Here is a 21,174-nt window from a genome sequence, read left to right on the forward strand (position 1 = left end):
TCTGCAGAAAGCTGTGCAGTGGACCTCCTTCACTGGAGAGGGAGCACAGTCACGTGCAGCCTTTGGAAATCCGGCCTTTTCTGGGCAGATTTTGCTTGTGCCATGCAGCAGGGTTGTGGGAGTGGTGCAGAACTAGCAGTGTGGCTATTAATGCTGGAGGCTAGCTGCGTGGTCTGTTTGCTGGGCAGACCACAGAGGCTTTTTGTGGAGGGGCTTTTTGTGTAGCTTTGCAGCAGAGGAGAGTTTTTGTTGTATGACAAATGTTGTGCTTTCAGCTGTGACTGTCCTTGAAGCCCGCACAAGTGGGGCATGTGCCTTCTGCAGTTGTCACTGAGCTAGCTGTTGAGCCACTCCCCCTTGTCCTCTCCTCCTCAGCACCCTACTGCAATGAGCTGATGAAGAACCTGGAATCCAGCCCGCTTTCCAGGATTATCTGGAGGGCTTTGAAACCTTTGCTGATTGGGAAGATCTTGTACACTCCAGACACACCAGCGATAAGGAAGGTCATGACTGAGGTAAATCTAGCCCTGTCTTCTGATATGTACAATGAAACATGTCCTCTGGCTGTGCAGCTTAGCTTCTCTCTGTTAAATTGGCCCAGATACAAGCTTAGAAAGGATTGCCTGCAAAGCACACCCTCCCTAGTCTCTCATCTCCCGTGTGCTTGCAGTTGAAGGCTCAGGGAGAAAAGGCCAGGCTGAACTCTTTTTCTAGACTTGTCTGGAAGCTTTACTGGTGCTGCCTTCTGGTTATACACAGGCTTTGCATCTCTGATGTGGGATATAGGAGTGGGGAAGACCTTGATAAGCCTTCAGGTGTCCTTCTTCTCCACTGCAGGCTGGTCAGTGGATCCTTAATCATTTCCATTTGTGGTTTACCTAATGTGCTCACTAATTCCCCAAGCTACCTCAGCAAGACGCTTCTAGCATATTGGGAGGGGCTGCCTCTGTGTGTCCTTCATCTCAAAGGCAGAGTCATTCTCCACCAAGCCTTGAAAGGCAGTACTCGGCCACAGGCATCCATACTCCTTGTTGTTGTTTTCCTTTGAAGTGCATTTGATTTTCCCGACTCTGGTTCTTGCAGAAGCTGAGCTGCTGGTTGAATATAAGCAACACTCAGTACTTTGCTTGACAGGTCAATGCCTCCTCTCAGCCTGCAGTGGATCTCTGCCAGCTTTTGCAAGTAACCTTCCTCTCCTCTTTGACAGGTGAACAGGACGTTCCAGGAGCTGGGTGTGTTTCGTGACCTTGGGGGGATGTGGGAGGAGATAAGCCCGAAGATTTGGACGTTTATGGAAAGTAGTCAGGAAATGGATCTCATTCGGGTCAGTACGCTGTCCTTGCCAGAACCACCACTGTTGCAATAAGTGGTGAAATACTTATTTTAGATGGTGCTTCAGTGCTGAGCTGGGCAGATAAATAGTGTGGATGAGACCCCTTCTTGAAACACATTGTGATTGTACCAGTCTTGCATTATGCTTCGCATTCCTTTCTTCATGTAACAACCTGCTGCAAACAGGAGTAGTGCGTGTTTAACACTGGTTTCTAATCTGCCTCTGCAGGGAAATGGAATGTTTCTTCTGCAGTGTTGCCCAATGTGCTGTGAGTGTCTGGCTTGAGGTATTTTTCTAAACTGGGGACCTGTGGGGTTGGTGACATCTTCAGCTTCCTGTGCTGTGCATTTCTCTGTAACAGTGCTCTCATGATAGCAAAGTGAGAGGTCATGTACCTAGATCAGATCCTAGAAGGTGCCAGGTGGCCTCAGGCCCCATTGGGTACAGTAGGAATTGAATGGTTATCGTGCTAGAGCTGAACCTAGATGCCTGGCAATAATCTGGCACAGATCTTGTAAAAATTTAATTTGGAGTTGCATGGTATGGTTTATTTAGTAATATTTGGGTCCTTATGGGAGAGTAACAAACATCACTATGGCTGATGGCTTCATAGTGTGCCATGCAGACTAGACCATGAAGTCTGGGAGTCTTGTTTGGATTTGACACACTTTCTGCTAGCCTCTTGTCTCCCTAAAGCGTTATGCCAGGTGTTAGACCTGCATTACTGGGGCATTGTCTGCTTAAGTGGCTTCCCTCAGGTACGGCTCTGAGGAATGCATCTTTGCACCCCATGCTGATGTCTTTGGAAGCACAGTGATGCAAAACTGGGATCTAGCAACAGAGAAGCAGTTGCAGAGTAGCTTTTCCTGCTGTCTCTGCAAGGCAGCTGATTGAGTGTCATAGTGCAACTGTTCTATAGAGACCTCCCCAGGTCTTTTAAGCCTTGGAAGTTCATTCTTTGTTTATCCCAATGTAATGCTGTGCTGAATACTCTCTGACCTGCCATATTGCACTTCCCCATCAACATGACATACTAGAGGGTCAGTTACATCATTTTCATCACTCCTGTGCCTCTGGCTTTATCAAAGTTAATTCCATAGATGTTAGCATCAGGGAGGTGAGAATTGGGGCCACCAACTGTAAATTGAACTGTTTGCTGCAGAGAGTGCAGACAGAAAGTCAGTGTTTGGATATTGCTTTGCAGTTGTGTCCTTTGAAAAGTGAATGTTGCTGCATTTATTTTCTTTTAAATGAGCCCCGGGCTTTTCTGGTTTTGTATTTTATACTTGTTGTTAACCCTTCCGACACTGGTAGTTAATTCTTGATCTTCCCAGCAGTCTGGTATCCTCTATATTGGCACAGTGGCAGGGGTTGGTTTGTTGTCACCTGTTGCAGTTCACTCAAGCAGGAGTACTTCACTGTCAATGCCTGGGCAGCTCCTGGCATCATGCCATTCAGTTTAGAGGTGCAGGACAGATCACTTGTACATGAACAGGCTGAAACATGGAATTGCGTTTGTGGCTGCTTTCAAGGAGGAGGTTGGTCCTTTACTGTTTGGTAGCCGCTGAGGCTGCCATGCTCTAGGTCATCATCTCCCAACTTTCTGGGCTGTGCAATCCGTTTGGCATATTGCCTTGTGCCGAAGGAGAAGGAAATGCTTTGCTTCACCATCTCTGACACTTCCAGCTTGATGCTAATGTGGCTGGTAGCTTCAGGGAGGACAACAAATGCCCCTGGAGTTAAGGAGCTTTAACGTTGACACTGAATATGATGAAACTGAGCCCCTTCACTGCAGGCATGGTGCCCTTCCTGCTGGGGGTGGTGGCGCAAGCGAACCTTGGGAGACCAAATGTGAAGAGAGTGAAGCGCAGATGATCCCTGTTTGCTCAGATTTCCCTTTTGCATATTCTGCTTTGCCATCTTGGCCTGTTCCGTTTTCCCAGTTCATGATGCTGTTTTTGTAACTGTGGGACCCATTACTTTATGGTTTGCTGGTAACAGCAGGGCATAGGGAAGCTCCTCACCTCTCTGCTTCATTCTTTGTTATGTCAGAAAACTAATTTCCTATTTTTATTGGTTAGGATTTTCACAGTTTTCTCTCTTGTGCAGGCTTTTTTTATTTCTCTCCTCTACTGAAGTTCGACCGTGTCCTTCGCAATTAATACTCCCCTCCTGCCTGCCCTTATATTGTCTGCCCAGAGGACTGGTTTCTGCTTCAATGCCAGGTGTTTCTACCTGGACTGCACTTGTGTGGGGCGTTATGCGTACACATAGTGGGGCAATACCCCATCCTCAGAAAGCTAGCAGTTAAACTAGGTGGAAAAAAGCAGTCTCCCAGAGAGAAGAGAGAGGCAGGACTCGTGGCTGCACAGGGCTGCTTCAGCCAGCCCTAATGGTGCAATAACAAAGAAGTAAGAGCCACCTAGCCTCTGGTGCTGGTGTTTCCGCGCAGCACTGTGACAGTTCAGCCTCCAGCCATGTGCCAGCCCCTCTCCTTCCGAACCTGGAATCAGAGGTTTGTTCGGGAGAGGTGGGCAGGGCTCGGCAAACACCATCAGCCGAATGTTTCTCCTGAACACATATCTCCCTCTTCCCTGCTTTGCTGGTGCAAGACCTGGTTTGCATGTGTGGGGTGCAGAGCTGTGCGTGGCTCTCTGCTGCCCTCTCCTTGGGAGAGGGGTGGCAGGACATGGAGGCAGCCAGCCGGCCTGCAGAGCAACCCATCTTTTGCAATGGGAGGGTAAGAGGAAGGACCCCACCACGCTGATCTTCTCATATGGCAGAGGGCCTCTCCCTGCACCTTTTAAAAAGGTGTTTTCATGATGAGAGAGGAGGTCTAACATGAATTCTCAACAACTGATTCTGTTTTGAAAACAAAATATCTGCAGACGCTGCTGAAAGGCAAAAGTCTCTGGGACCTGCACTTGCCAGCTTCCAACTGGACGGTGGAGGATGTTGCTCATTTCCTGTCAAACCATCCAGAGGACTTTGAGAGAGCCAATGGCTCAGTGTATACCTGGGTGGACGCCTTCAATGAGACAGACCGGGCTATCCAGACCATCTCCCGCTTCATGGAGGTGAGATCCTGCTAGTGTGGGCAAGGAGCTGTAGGAGGGCAGCAGCTTGGTCTCCGTTCGCGTGGTGGGGCGTTCCTGGAAAGGGAAGATGGATGTTCTTCCATCTTTTTTCTGTAAATGACCAGGCTTTAGGGGGGCTGAGTGCACAGCATGTTAGAAAATATCATTTATTCAGGTGCCTAAATATAGTTGTAGGAACCTAATTGTAGGCCTTGTTCTTGAAGCTTGTGTTTTGGCCATTGCTGCATGTAGTTTCCCACCCTGATGTTATTGGGCAAGTGAGAGCTGCTGCTTGCTTCAGCAGTATGACAGCTCATATTTTGATCTGAGGTTTTAGCTGGGGACTGCGGTGAAGCTAGCAGCTGCCTTAAACTGAGGAAGACTGTAAATCCTGAAGTTTTTTTCTACTTGTTACTTGATCATCTTGGTAGATGGATGCAAACAGAAACAGGCCTTGTCCTATCAGGGGCGTGGTCCAAAGCCTTCGAGTGTCTCCACTGATTTTTAGAGGCTCTTATTCAGACCTGGTTTATTGGTAATGAAGAAAATAAGAATATCCATGGGAATTGGTGCTTGGATGGGATCCTGTAGTTAGTACTGTAATGGTACCTAATCTCTTGTCCAGAAAATATCTTTGCTGGGGTATTTCTCAGTGATACATATTTGACTGGCAGTTGACCATCAAGCAGGAAAAAGTGACATCTCTAGCAACTTGCTGGGCTGTTAGAGCCATTGCAAAGTAGTCTAGTGCTGCGTTTTCTTGGGCATGGCATTACCATTGCAGAGTTCTCCTTTCTCCTCCCTTCTGAGTGTAAACAGCGTTTACATTCTGTTTTGGTAACTTATCACATAAACGCTTCCAAATCTGTCCCTATGCAGTGTGTCAACTTGGACAAACTGGAGCCTGTGGCCACAGAAGTCCGGCTTATAAACAAATCCTTGGAGCTTCTGGATGAAAGGAGGTTCTGGGCTGGCATAGTCTTCACTGAAATAGCTCCTAGCAGCGTAGAGCTCCCTCAACATGTGAAATACAAGATACGCATGGACATTGATAATGTGGAAAGGACCAACAAGATCAAGGACGGGTGGGTCCTGACATCCTGCCTTATGAACAGTTTCTTATGGGAGATGTGGTAATGAAGATTTCTAATGGAAGGGTCTTGTTCCCTCGGTGCAGGTACTGGGATCCTGGTCCCCGTGCTGACCCCTTTGAGGACATGCGTTATGTTTGGGGAGGTTTTGCCTACCTGCAGGATGTGGTGGAACAGGCCATCATCAGGGTGCAGACAGGCACAGAGAAGAAGACAGGAGTTTATGTGCAGCAGATGCCCTACCCATGTTATGTGGATGACATGTATGTATGCAGGCTGCTTTGGAAGCTCCCAGGAGGATTGTGACTTGGGAGGCATGAGCTTTTGTTACTCCTCAGGCATGGTTTATGTCCCTGCTGTCAGTGGGAGAGCAATCTCCTTAGTGTTCCTAATCCCTGGAATTGGGGCACCTGCATGGAGGATTTAGAATATGTAATCACTTGCAGAGTGCTTCCCAGGAGAAGGGCTGTCTGTACTGGAGTTTCACATGCAGAGTACATTCCTGTGAAGTGACCGTGTTCCTAAACCTGATACAGGCAAAAATAGCAGTGGGAAAAAAGCAGAGACCTGGGCATGGGAGGACAGTTGAGAGCAGGCCCCAGGAAAGGCAGGTCTTTGCACCCATCTTCCACTGAGTGGCAGTTGCAACTCCAGCTCCCATTCCAGGCTGATGATGTCCTCTAGACCCATCAGCCTCACCTCATGGTGAGACACTGATCCTGTGTCATGCTCTGCACATCAGCTGCTTTGTGCAGTGAAGCCTTAGCTGTCACCATGCTCTGCGAGCCCTTGAATTTGCAGTGAAGTTTCTCACTCTGTTCTTCTGGGCGCTTTCCTTCCTTCTCTCAGATTTCTGCGTGTCATGAGCCGTTCCATGCCTCTCTTCATGACTCTAGCCTGGATCTACTCTGTGGCTGTGATAATTAAGGGCATTGTGTATGAGAAGGAAGCCCGGCTGAAGGAGACGATGAGGATTATGGGACTTGACAATGGCATCCTTTGGCTAAGCTGGTTCATTAGCAGCCTCATCCCTCTCCTGATGAGTGCAGGCCTACTGGTGCTGATCCTTAAGGTGAGTTGACTGGTTTGGTCTGTGACAGCAGAATCTAGAGCCTTGAGAGCCTGCTAAGCAGCGGTGTGCACTGGCACACTGGAGAACAGTTAGTGCAGAGTTAGTTAGCAGTTAGTTAGTCTGTTAGTGTGGGTTGACCAGCAACCTTTTGGGAACAGGGTTTTGGAACAAAACAGGGCTAAGTGGCTGAAAACAGGAAGAGGGGCTATGCTTTTGAAAGATTCACTGCTCTTGAAAAGGTGCCTCTGATACTGCCCCAATTCTGGGAAGGCTGTGGTGCAAATTGCAGCAAGCCCAGCCCCAACCCCCCTAAACCCTGAGCAGCAGCTCTGCAGACCTGCTTGTACTAGAGCCACCTTGGAGAGCTCTTTCAAAGCCTGATGTGCCTGTTCTCCTGCCAGATGGGGAATCTGCTGCCTTACAGCGACCCTAGCGTGGTGTTTGTTTTCCTGTCGATCTTCGGTGTTGTGACCATCCTCCAGTGCTTCCTCATCAGCACCGTGTTCTCCAGGGCCAACCTGGCAGCAGCCTGTGGCGGCATCGTCTATTTCACGCTGTACCTGCCTTATGTCCTATGTGTTGCTTGGCAGGACTATGTCAGCTTCTCACTCAAGATCTTTGCGGTGAGTCTCGAGGAAACTGTCCTAGGTACTGGGCCTCCACCACTATGGTACTCAGCAGCTCTCTAGCTGGACATAGCTGGACATTGGTAACAGAGTGGGGGGGTGGCAATGGGAGGATGATTTTCCAGTATAAAAGGGAGGGCTGGGCTTGGTGAAGAGGTTGACTGAACCTGCTAAGAGCTGCTGGGATGGTTTTGTTGGCTTTGGTAGTAGAAGTGATTCAGCTAGACTAGGCTGCCTTAATCTCTGTATGCTCTGATGCTGTACCACCAAAAATGCAGGCTGAAGGAACTGGCTACATTTCCTCTGCACAGCGCTTCTTACCTGTGTGATCTCTTCCCTCGCATAAAAGTCCAAAGAGCAAGGGAAAAAAATAGGGAAACAAACAATTCTGGGTGGTGGTCCAGCAGAGCCTTCAGGCCTTGCATGCTTGCTGGAACCAAGACTGATTCTGCCACTCCCTCTCTGTAAATGCGGTCACACTCCTTGGACCTTTGACTTTTCTTACAAGGCTTCTGGACCATGTCCCTTAGCCTCGTGCTAGAGCTGAGTTGTCCAGTTGGAGAGCAGTTGCGAAAAAATAATGCGTGTGCATACCTCCTATTTGCAGAGTCTGCTGTCTCCAGTAGCGTTTGGCTTTGGTTGTGAGTACTTTGCACTGTTTGAGGAGCAGGGAGTTGGTGTTCAGTGGGACAACTTCTTTGAGAGTCCATTGGAAGAAGACGGCTTTAGCATCACCACGTCTGCTGTCATGATGTTGTTTGACACCTTCGTATATGGGGTCATGACCTGGTACATTGAGTCTGTCTTCCCAGGTGAGGTCTGCTTATGAGGGAGGATCATGTCTTTACACTTTCAAATAGATCTTTTCACCCTATTCATTTGCTAAGGTGCAAACTGGGCCCATTTTTAAGCAGAGCTGCAGAAAGGTCTTGGAGGAAAACCAGACCAGCATCATAGTAAGGTTGTTGCTGCTAATAGCAGTGACTGTTGCACAGCAGAGGCTGTGCCCCATTGTAGCAGTGGCTGAGCTAGTCCCAGAAGCTTTGCTGCACTTTAGCTGTTCCCTTCTCTGAACTGTTAAGTCCATAGACCCTGCTGCAGGGGAGGAGCTGAGAGTATCAGCACCACATGTGGCTGCTTAGCACCTTCCAGCACAGGGCATTTAACCCTAAAGTGAACTTTGGGGAGAGAGGTGTCTCTTACCCCCAAAGTCTGGCATTCTTCATCAAAAAGATCTCTTCTTAGTCCTGCCTAACCTGGAGGCTTATTGGGGTGGAGTACTTTTTGTCCTGAAAGCTAATATAAGAAAAGGGACAGATGCAGTGAGGCTCACGTAATGCTTTTTTTCTTTAGGCCAGTATGGGATTCCCAGGCCCTGGTACTTCCCTTTCACAAAGTCCTATTGGTTTGGTGAAGAACCACAGAACAGGCAACACCTCCATCCTGATCAGAAGGGGCCCTCGGAAGGTAAGTGCTGGACACAGAGTCTTTGCAATGAAGTGTTAAAGTCTGCCTTTTTGAAAGGAGAGTCCAAGACAGCAGGACTGGCATGGCTAAAGTGAAATCTGTCATTCCTTTGTTATCACAGTTTGGGTATGCTGATCGTGTAGGTGTATCCTGATAAACCCAAGGTACTTTGCTCGCTTGAGTGCATGTGGGTACTCCAGACTCATGGAGTTGAGAGTTCTTCACATTTTTGTTGATCCTGGTGACCCTGGAGATCTCCAGCTCCCAGATGAGCCCAGTAGAAAGAGCTAAAGGACAACTTCTGTGGAAGGTTCCTGTCTCTGAGGAAGAAATGTGGTCAGTTCTTCATATAGCTCATTTCTCCTTGGATTTCCACAGACTTGGGGGAATGCGGTGTTTGTTAGAACTCACACATGGTTGCTGTTAAAACCTATCATATCTCTTTCTGCTTTGCTCTGTTTTCTTCCAGTCTGCAAGGAGGAAGAGCCTGTGCATCTGAGCCTTGGTGTTTCCATCCAGAACCTGGTCAAGGTTTATCGTGACGGAAAGAAAGTTGCTGTAGATGGTCTCACACTGAACTTCTATGAGGGACAAATCACCTCCTTTCTGGGACATAATGGAGCAGGGAAGACCACTACCATGTAAGAGCAAATAATGCTTTAAGGCAGTGGGGGAAGCGACTGAATATTGTGGTTCCTATCAGTATGGTAGAGGTAGCTGTGCAACTGCAATGTGCAAGGTAGTGCAGACCAGGGTGCTGCACTGAATTCAGTGGAGCTCTGCTGATTTACCCTGGTTGTGCAGCTGCCTCAGAAGATGCACAGATACAGGGGACTGAAACCAGAGGTAATTCAGGTTGAGGCTGTGCCATATGAATCTGCTGGCAGCATTTTTTAGAAATACTATATGTGATTCTGATTTACCAGTGTAAGGGAACAAGTTGGGACTGAAAAAATGAGAAGCTTGTAGAGGAGAAAATATTTCCTTCAAGCAGAGTCATGTGAGTGTGCTTTGATCATTGTTAAAACCATTGGAGATCATTTTCTTAATCCATTAGTGAGACATTTCTCAGACTACTTTCCCAGTTCCCCAGGGCTTCCACCCACTCTTCACTCATCCATCCTGGCCTGTGCAGCAGCCATTTCCTAGTGGTGGAACCTGCTTATCTGTTGTGTTTGTCCTTCAGGTCCATCTTGACTGGCTTGTTCCCCCCAACCTCGGGTACAGCCTTCATCCTGGGCAAAGATATCCGCTCTGAGCTCAGCACCATCAGACAGAACCTGGGTGTCTGTCCACAACACAACGTGCTGTTTGACTTGTGAGTAGCATTTGTGAGACACAGGACTGGTGTTACCAAACAGATGTTTGGGTTCTTTAGGAGACGGTAGTGTGCTTTCAGCTAGGACAGTCTTATCTTTATCTGTGTGCATGGTGTGAGACTGGAGTGGTATGAGATTGGTACCGGGATATTCTGCTTATTAGCCTGTTCATATGTGCCTGTGAATTATCAGCAAGAGTCTAAATTTTCATCTTTCGTGTCCCTTTAAAGAAATCTACGTCATTAAACTTAACTAGGCAAAATGTTTCAGCAGTGCCTGGTGATTTGGAATGCTTGGCGTACTCTGTCAGTATGTCAGCATTCTTAAAGGAGGATTATTTACATTGGTGCTGAATAGCCACACCCTGAAATTGGGCCCAAGCTGAGCACACCCAGTCTGTAGTTCATTCCTGAAACCTTGATCTTAAAAGATGTTTTCCAGAGCAAACAAGCATGCCTGCTGTAATGCTAACGCAAGGGATAATCCCAGCACGGTGCTTTGAGCTGTGCCCTGAGCCTGCTTCTGTTCCCTAGGCTGACTGTGGAGGAGCACATCTGGTTCTACGCTCGGCTCAAAGGGCTACCGGAAAAGAAGGTGAAAGAGGAGATGGAGCAGATGGCAATAGATGTCGGTTTGCCTCACAAACTGAAAGCGAGGACAAGCAAACTCTCTGGTCGGTTCAATTTTTTTACATTTCTCAGCTGCATCCTCAGCCACAGAAAAAATCTCTTGGGTTTCACAGGGATTGCATCGTGGACATTGGTTGGATCCTCCAATTAAATACAGACTATCACACAATTGAGCACTTGAGAAAGTCAGTTATTTGTTAAGTACCTAATCACTATATCTTAGTAAATTTAACACTTACGTTATGTTATGTTATGTTATGCTATCTAATGGCCCTAATACGTCACTCACTTTCTCTGAGTATTTTTTACTTGTTTCCATCACAACATAGTCCAGCAACATGTGGTATATATTCTCCAAATGCTTGCTAATATGTTTGAGTTTTATGGGTTTAGGTGAGAGTGGCTCAGACTATAATCTCCAAGTCCCTTGCAGTTTGGTGAACCTTATGTGCATTTCTTGTGCCGACTTCTGCTTCAGTTGGCCTCCAGGAATCTTTCCCCTTTGTTCAGGAGCAGCAGGACTCTTGTATCAGTCTGTACCAGATAGTTGAGGGACTGAGACTCCTTTGTCTCTGACTCAACTATCAGGGCAGACTACGGATTTGACCTTGAGAAGGGAGAGCAGATGGCCATAGGTTGGCTTTAGTACTGAAGAGTGTAGTACAATTCCTTGCTGCTGCTGCTGGCACATTTCCAGAGGAGGGGTGTCTCTTGGGGACCAATTTCTGCAGCAGACCTGTGCTCCAGATCCTCAGATATGGTTAGGCCTCCAAGCTGGTGACTTGCTACTGCTGATGTTGCGGTGGTATGATTCACTTATGGAAGGGCTTGCAAAGTGTGATTTCCTGCAGTAGGAGAAGAGTTGGACTCCACTGAGGGAAGACCATCTAGATGAATTATCCCCTGTCTTGAAGGTGATGGGACCCTGAAGCATTAGCAGTGCTTGATCTTCTCAGTATGCAATTCTGCTTTCTCTCGAAGAGTTTGTTATCGACTGTGCTGCAACTATTGCTATTCCCCTCATCACTGCATCAGCCTGAATAGCTTTCTTCTTGTGCCTGTTAGGTGGCATGCAGAGGAAGCTCTCGGTTGCCTTAGCCTTTGTTGGTGGCTCCAAGGTTGTCATTCTGGATGAGCCTACAGCTGGGGTGGATCCTTATTCTCGCAGAGGAATATGGGAATTGCTCCTGAAGTATCGGCAAGGTACGTGGTCTTTTTGTCTACTCCTAATGAACATATCATGGAAAGCAAAAGAAAATCAATATGATTCATGACTCTTCTCAAAATAGCAACGTATCTTTGCAAATCTATTGCTGCCTGCACCAAAGAAGGAACAAAGAGCATGCAGGACAAAAATGTTCAGATCTCTGATCTGTCCTCCTTTCTCATCCTATTCATGCCCAAGCTCATGAACGAAGTTACTCACTGGGTTGTGAGGGCAGTTAAAGTCAGAAATTTACCCTTGGTGTGCAGCAGTCTCCTGTTCTGCTCTATGTAACCAGCCTTGCTGATGTGAAATAAACCTGCCTTTGCTGGTAAGGGTCTCTGCAGATAAGAGTCCACAGAGAGTGGGGAGGGTGAACCCATGACCACAGCTGCGAACCTTTTCCGTACTGGTAGCCTTGTTCAAAGGAGCCTGGAGTTGTGGCATGAACCTCCCATCCAATTTTATGGCAAGATCCAGATGATTGTGTCTTTGGCTTCATTGACTTACCAGCAGTGTCTTCTTTTGCTTTCTTCCAGGCCGCACTATCATTCTCTCCACGCACCACATGGATGAGGCAGACATTCTGGGGGACCGGATCGCCATCATTTCTCATGGCAAGCTCTGCTGTGTTGGCTCTTCTCTTTTCCTGAAGAACCAGCTGGGAACAGGCTATTATTTGACTCTGGTCAAGAAGGATGTGGATTCCTCTCTGAGCTCCTGCCGAAACAGCAGCAGCACAGTGTCCTATCTGAAAAAGGTACCCTTCCTGCTCATTAATTCTTTCTTCATAGAATCATAGGCTTGTGAGACGCAGCAGCTAAGTTTTTACATGGTAGAATGTCTCAAAGACAAATTTCTTATTCTTTAAAAGAAGTGTTACTTGCTTTTATAGGTACTATGGCAGATCGTGTCTCATTAAACTGTTGCATGGGACGTACGTTTCCATTATAGTTTGTTTCAATGCCAGTGGTCCAAAGCTAATAGGAGAGATACAGAATAGATGAAGTGCACAATTTTGTGACACTCATTTCTATAACTATAACCTTTTTACTTTTATTCCAGCCGTTTGCAGTAGTATGTCATCATTACTTTCTGACTCCTCTGTGGAGTATCCAGCCTGTTGCAGCATCTGGTTGGAGTTACCTAGAGTGTAGGATCTGGTAGGCCCCTTTTTGATAAAACAGCAGGAAACAATGGTTATCTTCTCTTTTGTGACCAGGATGACAGTGTCTCCCAGAGCAGTTCCGATGCTGGCCTTGGCAGTGACCATGAAAGTGACACACTGACAATAGGTGAGGCTTGGAAAAGTGTGTAAGATTGAGTCCCAGTGCTGACATTGTCCTATCTTTGACCTTGAACAACTGCCTTAACCTTGTGCCCCTGTGTAGCTACAGTCTTGGGACAATTATTAAATTCACAGAGATGGTAAATATCAGAACATTTTTCTTTAGTGAACCATTTTGGGTTCAAGCTGTCCTGAGATTTAATAACCAAAGATTGTATAGTTCCTAGGCCTGTTAGCAGTATGTAATGTTTGCTGGGGAACTGTACATCAGTGACTTGCAGGGCTGCCAGTAGCATGTAAAAGCTCTCCTAAATTCTGCAAATTAAAAGAATAGGTAGGCCTGGGTCTAGGCTTTCATCCAAGCTTGTGTTAAATATAAAAAGAAACCAGACTTTCCATGGAAAGTAGCTGCTTTCCAGAGATGTCCCATTTTCCCTCCCTTTCTTCTGGCAAAGTTTTTCAGACTGAGCTCTCCTTTCTACATAATGAGCAGTAACAAGATGAATATTATTGTTTCCTTTTGTTTTTTCTAGATGTCTCTGCAATTTCAAATCTCATTACAAAACATGTTTCGGAGGCCAGACTGGTGGAGGACATCGGCCATGAATTAACCTATGTCTTGCCATACAAGGCTGCTAAAGAGGGAGCTTTTGTGGAGCTGTTCCATGAAATTGATGACCGTCTCTCAGATCTTGGCATTTCCAGCTATGGCATCTCTGAAACCACCCTAGAGGAGGTAAGTGAGCTGAAGATTGTCTTTTGACTTAAACTAGGCAAAATGAATCACAGCAGAATTAAGAATGAAATGGAGTCTTGTCTCTTCCTGTAAATGTTTATTGTAGAACAGACAGCTTTGTGTTCCTCTCCAAAATGGATTGTCTTCTGCCCTGTTTAAGTGTGTGTTCATAGAAGTGTGCATTAAAAACGGAAATGTAGTACAGGCATGCATAGGCAGGTCCTTTGTACTCAGTTGCGTTTCACTGTGATGTCATGTGAAGGTTGGCCCCCAGTTTGGCTTCTAATGACTGTATAAACACCTCAGGTATTTTTAGGGATGCTTTGTGCTGCCTTTAACTGAAAATATAGCATTTCAATATTGGAGACGATACTTTACAGAAACCACTTAGATGTATGCCCTCATCGGCGATGTTTTTAGGGTTTTTCCCTTGTGGCTGTGTTCCGACTGCCAAGTCTCTCTTTCTTTATCGCACAAGTGTCATGCACTTTGTCCCCTGTTTACATGAAATTACTTTCTTTTTTTTTTTTTCTAGTAGAATCATAGAATTGTTAGGTTGGAATAGACCTTTGAGATCATCAAGTCCAACCGTTCACCTAATAACACCATGCCCAGTAAACCATGTCCCAAAGTGCCATATCTACATATTTTTTGAACACCTCCAGGGATGGTGACTCCACCACTTCCCTGGGCAGCCTGTTCAAATGTTTGACCACTCTTTCGGTAAAGAAATTTTTCCTAATGTCTGATCTAAACCTTCCCTGGAGCAACTTGAGGCCATTTCCTCTCATCCAATCGTGAGTTACTTGGGAGAAGAGACCGACCCCCACCTCACTAGAACCTCCTTTCAGGTAGTTGTAGAGAGCAATAAGGTCTCCCCGCAGCCTTCTCTTCTCCAAACTAAACAACCCCAGTTCCCTCAGCTGCTCCTCATAAGACCTGTTCTCCAGACCCTTCACCAGCTTCTTTGCCCTTCTCTGGACACGCTTCAGCACCTCAGGGAAACTGAAACAGTACTGTTGTCCCTTATGGAGGTTGCCATCTAGGTCCTCCTACAGCTGTGAAGGCCTTGGCTGCTATCTGCAATTTGAAAATGGTTTTCTAGTTTAAGAGAGTCCATGGGACAAGGTCCACAATGGTGCCTGTTCAGTCAGGAACAGGAGTGTGGGCACTGTCAGACTAGGAGGAAGATTGGATTCCCCAAATTTAGTAACTAAGTCTTTATCCAAGACGTGGGAAAGCTTATGTTTGAGATGCACTGAGAACTGACATTGGAAAGGGGGAACAGCTGGTATGTGGTTACACACTGGCTCCTGGAAGCTGGAGGGAAGCCAAAAAGTCCATGTCCCCATGATGCAGGGGGTAAACATGCTGCATCTGTCAATCTTATGTCTGCTTATGGCATCTCCTGAAGCAGTCGCCATGGTATCGCTCGTCTTCTAATTTTCACTGACACTTGTCATTGCTTTTCAGATCTTCCTGAAAGTGGCTGATGATAGTGGTGTGGATGCAGAAACCTCAGGTGAGTGTAGTTGTCTCCTACAGTGTTGAAGAGGACTTCAGGGACTGCTTTTGTATGGTATTTGTGCTGTTCCAGCACAAGGCTGACCAAGCCTGGATAATTCAGAAGTAAAATCTCAGTGCAAGGCTTGGCCCCCAGGGGAATAAAGGGTCTAATGGGTGTCTCAAATGAGGAGCTTTCCTGGTCTCACCAGCCTTGGGCAGGTGGGTGACCTTTGTGTATGGCAGCATGTCCAGCTATATAGTGACACATGCCAAGGTGTGACAGGTCCTGTTGGAACTGGAACTCTGCTGTGCTAATATTTTTAATGACCTAAAATAGCTGTTCTTAGTATACTTAATGCATGGTTTTGTATACTGTTAGCTTTTATTGACTCAATGGTAGCATGTTTATTTTGTAATAGTGGAGACTTTCTAGTGTTTGAGTGTATTGTGAATTACTTGACTGACACTGTTGTCTACTCTGAGGAATAGGAAAAACTCCTGACAGAGTCAGACCACAGTAGGGACTGAACGAATTTCTGTTTCTGAGAGCAACTCACTGCCCTAAGTGCTCGTGCCAGCATGTCCTAATAAACTAGTGCTAGCAAATCATGCTTGGAGTTGTATGCATAGTAAGTGAGAACTTTCTTACAGTGCGAGCAGGCTACTGTTTCTGTGGCTAAGTGGAAAAAAAAAAGGTCCAGTGCACTGGAAGAAGCTTCTAGGACAGCACTCAAAAAATGGTCCATAAAACATGTGACCCTTGCAGAATGACAGTCTTGGTTTTACTTACACTGGAGTCACTCCAGATCAGCTATCCAGTTTGCAAATGGAAGACTTGTAAAATGAAGTCACTCCAGATCAGCTACCCAGTTTGCAAATGGAAGACTTGTAAAATGAAACTGATATTGCTTTGTTTTTTCTGAGGCTAATTGAAAATTAACTGAAGCAGTTCAGCTAATCATAACTGCATTATTTTCAGATGGGACATTGCCAGCCAGGAGAAACAGGCGTGTGTTTGGAGACAGACAGAGCTGCCTTCGACCGTTTACAGAAGATGATGCATTTGATGCTAATGATTCAGACATAGATCCAGGTATTGCTGGAGCTTGAGCCTGTTTTCTTCTTGTGGACACCTTTTTCATATTTTCAAATATGAAAAAAATTTTGTATTATAAATACTGTAGATCATAAGGTTGAGACTGCCAAAGGAGTGGTTTATTTGCCTTTAGGGATAGTGGGCAGTGCAATATCCACAGCCTACTCAATTCTCCCATCAAGGTTCAGAGAGAGAAGGGTGAAAATGCATTCATGGGAATTTCTGTTGCTATCTCTGCTCACCGCACTTCTTTTTTTGATGAGTGAGGGTAGCTGCTCCAGCCTATGTCTCCAGCACAGAAGTACCCAGAGAACATCTCTGTGAACTTTCGAATGAGGGTCATTTCTTCTTGCTAGCAGAATCCAGAGAGACAGACCTTCTCAGTGGCATGGATGGGAAAGGCTCCTACCAGATGAAGGGCTGGAAGCTCACCCAGCAGCAGTTCATGGCTCTGTTGTGGAAGAGGCTGCTTATTGCCAAGAGAAGCCGGAAAGGATTCTTTGCTCAGGTGAGAGCACCCAACATGCGCAAGGTCCCTCAGGAGGGACAGCCTTGGACCATGTATTGTATTCAGAGTTGAAGGCGGGCAGAAAACCTCAAGGGAAGACAGATAACCAAAAACGGTCCTCACTGCACATCTGCGCAAAAGGGGGCCTGTGCAAGTGAAAGGAGTTACAAGAAAACAGAAGTGCTTACAGTATTCTTGCACAGCAAGGATGCAACTGAGGTTCAAATCCAAATTTGGCCTTCAGAGCAGCATTTGCAGGCTGAATCCTCTGCATCCCAAGTGAATGCCCTGATTGAATGACAGGATAGATCTTTTATTGGTGTCTAGCAATGCCTTGGTGTAAATAGCAAAGACCTTCCTGGGAAACTGAAAAAGGTTTGATCCATTAAGTGACTCACATACAGCTCCTGATGCCTCTGAGAACATTTTTTTTTAAAAGGGCTTGCTCTTTGCTTGCAATTTCAGATTGTGCTACCAGCTGTCTTTGTGTGTATTGCTCTCATGTTCAGCCTGATCGTTCCTCCCTTTGGCAAGTATCCCAGCCTGGAGTTACAGCCCTGGATGTATGACGAGCAATACACTTTTATTAGGTATGTTTCTTGTGGCCTAGAAATGGTGCTAGATCTACAATTCTGTTGTTCTCTGTCAATGTGAGTTACTGAGTTCCTTACCAGGTTGTTTACATTTGTTTTCTGTGCTTAGCTTAGATGCACATTATAATAAAGTTCTGGTATTTTCTTTTGGGATGTTTAAATGGCAACTCGTAGCTACTGGCAAGGCTGTATCCATTTCTGAATGGTGCTATGACTCTAGTAGTACTATACACAAAGACCAGGAGTGTATGTGTGCTCCTAGACTAGGCATTCTTCAAAGAGAAATCTCCACCTGCATCCTTTTTCTGAGCACTTTCACTAGGCTCTCAGCCTTGCTCTGCTACTGCTATTGCTGTGTGCCTGTTACGCCACTGACCTGAGTGTTTCTCTGCTGTACCCACAGCAATGATGCTGCAGAAGATTCAGGCACTCAGAGGCTTTTGGATGCCCTTCTCAATAAGCCTGGTTTTGGCACACGTTGTATGCAAGGACATTCCATTCCGTAAGTAGAAGTCCAGGCTGGGAAGGGGAAGCTCAGCCCCAGCTTCTGGTCACCGAGTAGATTTAGTCGGCTTTAGGGAGTGATAGTCATGCATGGCTGGAGCAGGATTTAAGCTGAAAGAGTTGCAATTGCTTTCAGTTTTTCTGCTCAGGACCTTTTAGAAAGTCACCAGCCCTCAGCATGGTAAGGGAGTGAAGTTTGAGTGCAAGTCCTTTTTGACACAGATGGAAAGGAGAGAGTAGCCTCTCAAATTACTGTTTGGTCCTGAACATTGAAAAAGACCTAGTCGTGTTGCTGTATGTTTTGACTGGAGCTATGCCCATTCCACAATCCTCGTGTTTCTAGCTGCAGCAGAAACCTAGGTTAGCACCCACATAAACACTAGCGGAAACAGTGGAAAGCCAGATAGAGTTGGTGGTGTTTCCTAGCTCTGCCACTGACTTGCTGCATCGCCTTGGGCAAATCACTGAAAATGCAGGCTATGAGTGCAGAAGGGGTATAACAGTCTGGGATGGTGTGTATCTAGCCTGGGAGAACTGCAGCTTATGTTCACAGGAGGATGGGAATGGGGCTGGGGGGAGGGAGGCAAAGTGCCAGCCATTGTGGAAAGTAAGCTGTATCCTGCAAAACAGACACACAAGCTGGGTTACATCACTCATGGGGCACAGGGAGGAGGCTGCCCACTGATGCTGCCTTGGGGAGGAGCAGTATTTTGGTGCCCCAAAGGCAGAAATGTCATCCAAGAAGTGACTGTCTGCCATGATCTTAGAATCATGGAGTATCTCGAGTTGGGAAAAACCCATAGGGATCATAGAGTCCAACTCCCTGCTCCTTGCAGGACTACATAAAACTAAACCATATAACTAAGAGCATCGTCCAGATGCTCCTTGAACTCTGGACACTGTGTGTGCTGGGACTGACTGAAATAAAGCACTCACGTGCTGTGGAGCAAGTGAGAAGGGGGCCTCCCCTCCAGCACTGCTTGGTGTCGGCCAACCTCAGTCTCTGGGATCTGTTAGAAGCTGTAGAGCCTGCTCTGTTGCTCTGAGCTGCTTGTCACAGTGAGGTCAGGCTCCTGTGGAAAACAGCATGCCTCTTCCATGGTGTCAGTTATTTAAATGGCTTGTAAAGGCCGTCATAGTTGGTTTAAAATCTGCGTTTGTCTTGCCTCTTTCCTGATACAGAGACACTCCTTGCACCGTGGGGCAGAGGGAATGGACCACTGCTTCAGTCCCAGATTCAGTCCTGGATATTATCTTCAAGGGCAACTGGAGCATGGAGAACCCTTCCCCATCTTGCGAGTGCAGCAGTGAGAAGATCAAGAAGATGCTGCCTGTGTGCCCCGCTGGTGCAGGCGGGCTGCCACCCCCACAGGTAGGAGGAAGCTCAGTGGTACTACGATGAGGGATGCTCCTGGAGAGCAGAGCGGCCAGGTGTGTTCTTGCATGTGGCACTGCACATAGTTTGTTTGACTTGGCATCTGCCTTTTCTGATGGGTGTTTATCTGTGTCTTCCCTGCTGACGCCAGCGTGAGCAAGACACTGCTGACATCCTCCAGAATCTGACAGGCCGCAATATATCGGACTACTTGGTGAAGACCTACGCGCAGATCATTGGGAAAAGGTAGCTGTTGAACACATCCTCTGCCTTTTCCTCCCCACCCAATGCTGCTTGCTGTATGGGGATGCTGCAGAGATCAGGCAAATAGGCCTGAGGAACCCAAACACTCCAGCAGTGGGTCAGACCCACTCGGCTCCTCAGACTGTCCTGACCCACAGCTCAGGTGGTGTTTCTGCATTATTAGTGATGCTGTGGCAGCTCTGAGGGTATCCTGAGCCTTTTAGGCAGAGTACGGAGAAAGTCTGGGCACCTACCCTGGCAATCACACCAAAGAGGAGTGGTGGAACCTAGGCCAGATGAGGCTGTTGCACTCTCTTCCTTGGCCAGGTGTCTGCAGCACTAGTAGGTCTGTCTCTCCTCTTGTTCCACGCGTTATACATTGGCTTTCTTTTCTGTCTCTACAGCTTAAAGAATAAGATCTGGGTGAATGAGTTCAGGTGAGTTACTGCCTTTTCTCTAGCTTCTACGTGTCCATTAGCCCTTGCACGCTGTATTAAGCAGGACAGACCCACCCTGCTTTGCAGTTTGTTTTATATGAATCTTAGCTGCCAAATGCTGAGGGATCATTTTTAAGGATAAAGTGGGGTAACCCTAGAGCACATCACTCAAAAGCATGCCTGCTTTATGCAGAGAGCAATATTGGCTTGAAAAGATTTGCAGGACTAGCCTACTGACACTCCATCCTGGGAGGTGCTATTCTTTGAAGCAAGGGAAGCATGGAGATGTCCTGCTTTGCCTGCACTGGCAGCAGAGGATAGCTGCACTCATTAAGCAGAACAGCACACTGAGCTGTCATAATATGGGTATTTAACCCCTGAAATGAGGAGGAGACATTATGGCTAAGCAGCAGTGTAGGAAGATCAAAGTCATCCCTTCATGTAAGAGTGGAGACACACCTTGGATATAGTGCAGGAAGAGAAGACATCTGGGGAGGGAGGAGAATGGCGTTTTCTGGAGGTCAGTGAGTAGTCAGGTCTTAGCATCACTTTCTATTTGAACTTTCAGGTATGGCGGTTTTTCTCTGGGAGCCAGCAGTTCCCTCAGGCTTCCTCCAAGCCGTGAAGTCACTGATGCCATTAAACAGGTGAAGAAGATCTTGGAGCTAGCACAGGTGAGCAGCTATCCCATTAAACCCAGGATGCACTAATGTCAGAGTCCTTTTACTTGTGAGATGACTTGGAAGCCATAAGATGAGGAGCACGTGTGTGTTAACTGTGCCCAGTGGCTTATCCCCATTGCCTCTGAGCTGGGGTCTCCCGGGCTGGTGTCTGGGAACACACTCAGCTGAGGCTTACACAGCCCACATTGCTGATATGGGTTCTGCCCAACACCAGTTCCAAGCCAGTGGGGATTACAGACACTTCTGAGTGTTTTGTTGCAGGACAGGGTGAGATGTCTCAGGGAATTGACATGTGGTTGCTGTTCTCCTTCAAAACCTCCTGCACTAAGTCTGCCTTGGCTTAAAGAGAATTTGGGCCACTGCATTCTTCTGAGACTGCCTGTGGGC

General features: G+C 46.8%; 1 protein-coding gene across 2 annotated transcripts in view; it reads left to right on the forward strand.

The window, feature by feature from the left end:
- Positions 1-21,174, forward strand: part of ABCA1 (ATP binding cassette subfamily A member 1) — an 82,099-nt gene that overhangs the window by 48,258 nt on the left and 12,667 nt on the right. Inside the window, exons 9-33 of one of the 2 annotated variants that reach the window (XM_086480217.1) lie at positions 376-515; positions 1,208-1,324; positions 4,222-4,410; positions 5,290-5,495; positions 5,588-5,764; positions 6,351-6,573; positions 6,975-7,196; positions 7,807-8,011; positions 8,553-8,666; positions 9,136-9,307; positions 9,853-9,984; positions 10,519-10,658; positions 11,680-11,817; positions 12,358-12,578; positions 13,041-13,113; positions 13,640-13,842; positions 15,316-15,364; positions 16,328-16,441; positions 16,801-16,952; positions 17,418-17,542; positions 17,949-18,047; positions 19,232-19,421; positions 19,576-19,670; positions 20,072-20,104; positions 20,673-20,778. In XM_086480217.1, the coding sequence (XP_086336343.1) occupies positions 376-515; positions 1,208-1,324; positions 4,222-4,410; positions 5,290-5,495; positions 5,588-5,764; positions 6,351-6,573; positions 6,975-7,196; positions 7,807-8,011; positions 8,553-8,666; positions 9,136-9,307; positions 9,853-9,984; positions 10,519-10,658; positions 11,680-11,817; positions 12,358-12,578; positions 13,041-13,113; positions 13,640-13,842; positions 15,316-15,364; positions 16,328-16,441; positions 16,801-16,952; positions 17,418-17,542; positions 17,949-18,047; positions 19,232-19,421; positions 19,576-19,670; positions 20,072-20,104; positions 20,673-20,778 (3,635 nt within the window). The remainder of the gene's footprint in view (positions 1-375; positions 516-1,207; positions 1,325-4,221; positions 4,411-5,289; positions 5,496-5,587; positions 5,765-6,350; positions 6,574-6,974; positions 7,197-7,806; positions 8,012-8,552; positions 8,667-9,135; positions 9,308-9,852; positions 9,985-10,518; positions 10,659-11,679; positions 11,818-12,357; positions 12,579-13,040; positions 13,114-13,639; positions 13,843-15,315; positions 15,365-16,327; positions 16,442-16,800; positions 16,953-17,417; positions 17,543-17,948; positions 18,048-19,231; positions 19,422-19,575; positions 19,671-20,071; positions 20,105-20,672; positions 20,779-21,174) is intronic. The other variant, XM_086480216.1, reaches the window with a different exon arrangement.

Source organism: Leptosomus discolor, chromosome Z, assembly GCF_034619465.1.
Source record: "Leptosomus discolor isolate bLepDis1 chromosome Z, bLepDis1.hap2, whole genome shotgun sequence".
In the NCBI taxonomy this organism is placed as follows: domain Eukaryota; kingdom Metazoa; phylum Chordata; class Aves; order Leptosomiformes; family Leptosomidae; genus Leptosomus; species Leptosomus discolor.